A 2,784-nucleotide genomic window follows, 5' to 3' on the forward strand; every position below is an offset into this window, starting at 1 on the left:
TCCCAGGTAGAGGAGGGACGGATACTGTAAATCCTTGCGGAATTAAGCCGGGGATCGAACCAACGACCTTTGAGTTAAGAAACCGATGCTCTACTACTGAGCTATTTTCCCTCCCTCTCAGCTTCATTTACATGGTTTCCAGCTTTCCTTACGACCAATTCCCCGAGTGAGTGGGTGACATACCCACTCAATGGTCAAATGCCCACTCACTCAAGGAATTTGGTACTATTGACCTAAAACGTCCCTGAGTAAGTGGGTGGGACTAATTGCTTGCTACGTACGATAAGTACAATCCTATCGTTAACGTGAAACACAAAGGCATACAACGTTGTACACAGTTAATCGTACCATCGGTGAATGCTACGTACTGTAGGGGAGGCAGTTTTTCACTAGTGGTGTTTTGGGGTTTTGCTCACGGATGTTCAAGTAGAGTTAGACATGGGGCTTCACTCATGGTTAAATGGTGTGGTGGAGTTTTACTTAGTGGGCATTGCTGGATTGTTGCTTCATAGCCAAGCAGCCCAATAAGTGTAATATCACTCCATCATAGCTAACGTAAAACAAGCAAACAAGCCGTGGGCCCTATATCTTTGCGAAGGTAATCGTAGTGTTGTCACATGTCATTAGCTAAATCCTACATAAGCGCGCAGCGTTGCACCAATAAGCACGTAGCTATCCCCTGTACTTCTTGCATTCATTTCATCAACATAACGTTAGCTATTTCCGCGACTAGCCTCTTATATGGACATAAATATACAGAAATATCCCGTGACCATTCCGCGACCAGCCCCTTAAGGGCAAATGGTACGCAAGGTGTGATAGTTTAACAGCCATGAAAATGCGAATTACAGCACTTGGATAGATCCCATTTATTGACGCGCAACGCTACGACACGAAAGACTTGGCACGATGTATTGTCCTTGTAGCGTTCGTTACCTTATTAATTTGTCATTTTGATGTGTTGAATCAACGGCGTCATTTCTCATTGATGAGCATTGTTGCACGTTGCGAATGGTCAAGTATCGACCCGCAGAGTCATTGTTTGCTACTATACGCATAGTATTTGATTGTGTATGAGAATATGACAAATTTATTTATTGCAGTGATTTCCTGAGTGCTCAGCTCTGCAGCAATACTTAGTAGCTCCAATAAAAACATTGCTTGCATTATTTGATGGTTAGATTGTAGCAGCATTTGTAGTTTTGATCACGGCCACTCGAGATTATTTCCCGAAAATTATGTTTCACTTGATTTTCAAACGTTTGATAGTTAAAAATTTATAGTTTGAAGTCTTGATTACCTCCCGTTCTACCGACAGTAAGGTGTATGTGTTTACTAGCGATATACGATAGTCATAATTGACAGTGAGCACTTTACGAAATTCTAAACGAAAATTATCGCTGAATAAGTGAAAAAACTGCAGTACATGTAGGGATAAGTGAAGGGAGCTGGTACACGGTGGTAATATGGTACTGATTTGAGGTGTAATATTACTTGGGATTGATTGAATTCTAGTTGTCCCCCCTCTTATTTTACTGTTCAAAGTCCTTCCCCCTTGACTACATTGAATTCTAGACTGTACTATGAGGGGGCGCGAAGATGCATTCATAGCGCAAATACACAGCAAATCAACCTGCAAATCTCACAGCATTGCATCATATTCTGATTAAAGCTGGGATTTTTTGAAGTCACTATATATTGTTGGCATCATCCCCTAAAGTTAACAAGGTTTCGAGGTTACGATCTCCGGAGAATTGACATCGATACTACTACAGTGTAATTCGCAAAGTGCTATGGAGATTGTATGTATTCACTTCCTCATCCACAAATCACCTAACAGCTCCGCGGCATCTTGTACCGATTGTCCCCTTTGGCCTCGATGATAACTTGCATAACACGCTGGAGAGTCTTGAACGTCTTGTCCAATTTCAGATGGGAAAGCTTCGAAAACGCTTCCTTCACGGCACCAATGAGCTCTTCCATCGTCTGACATTCCAGGGCTTGCTGCAGCGCTTGGATGGAGTTGAAAAATCCCAGATCCAGGACATTCAGATCCGGCGACTGTGCAGGTTGATTCTGGATCTGAATGTCCCAGTCTCCATCTTGGGGGGCGCGCATTGTCTTGTTGGATGACGATTGTTCGCCGTGCATCGTCTGCTGGCCACTTCCACTTGTCTTTGATGGCAGGCACAACGAAGTCCACGAGGAGTTTCCGGTAAACGTCCTTTGTCACGGTCACAGTCTTCAACACTTCTGTTCCAGCAGGTCGGTTGTGGCTGCTCCGCTGCGCCGGCACGCGTTCAACAATTTCCCAGCAGCCAATCTTGCCATCCCAATCGTCTCGCGGCCGGGCAACCGCGACGAGAACACATGACCTTGGCGATGTGCGATTTGGACTGTAGGTGTCGTGGCATGATCGTCTCGTCGCGCCACACAAGAAAACGACGGCGCAATTTGGTGAGGTAAAACCACTTTTCATCAACATGAACCACGTTAAACATGTCATCAATGCTATTGCTACCTGTAGTGATGGCACTGCAGAAGTCCAGACGAGCTGTTTTCTGGTTGTCCTTCAGGTATGGGCGTGTCAAAATTGATCGGGGTGTCATCCATTTCTTTCTCACGTAGGTCCAGACGAGAAAAACGGACAGTCCTGTCGCTGCTGCGAGAGATCGGTACGTCTGCCGCTTGTGAAGCGGAACGGCCTTGACACGCTGTTCCACCTCGTAAGGGGAATACGTCGGTCGCCGCCCGGTGTTCCCTTGATTCGCGCTGTCACATTGG

At 45.5% G+C, this 2,784-nt stretch overlaps 1 protein-coding gene and 1 non-coding gene across 2 annotated transcripts; both read right to left on the minus strand.

Moving 5' to 3' along the window:
- Positions 1 to 37: 37 nt before the first annotated feature.
- Positions 38 to 110, minus strand: H257_14298. The gene has a single exon. It is a non-coding gene; the product is annotated as a tRNA-Lys (tRNA).
- A 1,723-nt stretch (positions 111 to 1,833) lies between these two features.
- H257_14299 (hypothetical protein) lies at positions 1,834 to 2,613 on the minus strand (the record flags this gene model as incomplete). The annotated part of the gene is made up of 2 exons (XM_009842067.1): positions 1,834 to 2,164; positions 2,522 to 2,613. 2 exons carry the CDS (start codon positions 2,611 to 2,613, stop codon positions 1,834 to 1,836), a joined length of 423 nt encoding a protein of 140 aa, XP_009840369.1.
- Positions 2,614 to 2,784: the final 171 nt, after the last annotated feature.

The sequence above is a fragment of the Aphanomyces astaci genome, assembly GCF_000520075.1.
Source record: "Aphanomyces astaci strain APO3 unplaced genomic scaffold supercont1.56, whole genome shotgun sequence".
In the NCBI taxonomy this organism is placed as follows: domain Eukaryota; phylum Oomycota; class Saprolegniomycetes; order Saprolegniales; family Verrucalvaceae; genus Aphanomyces; species Aphanomyces astaci.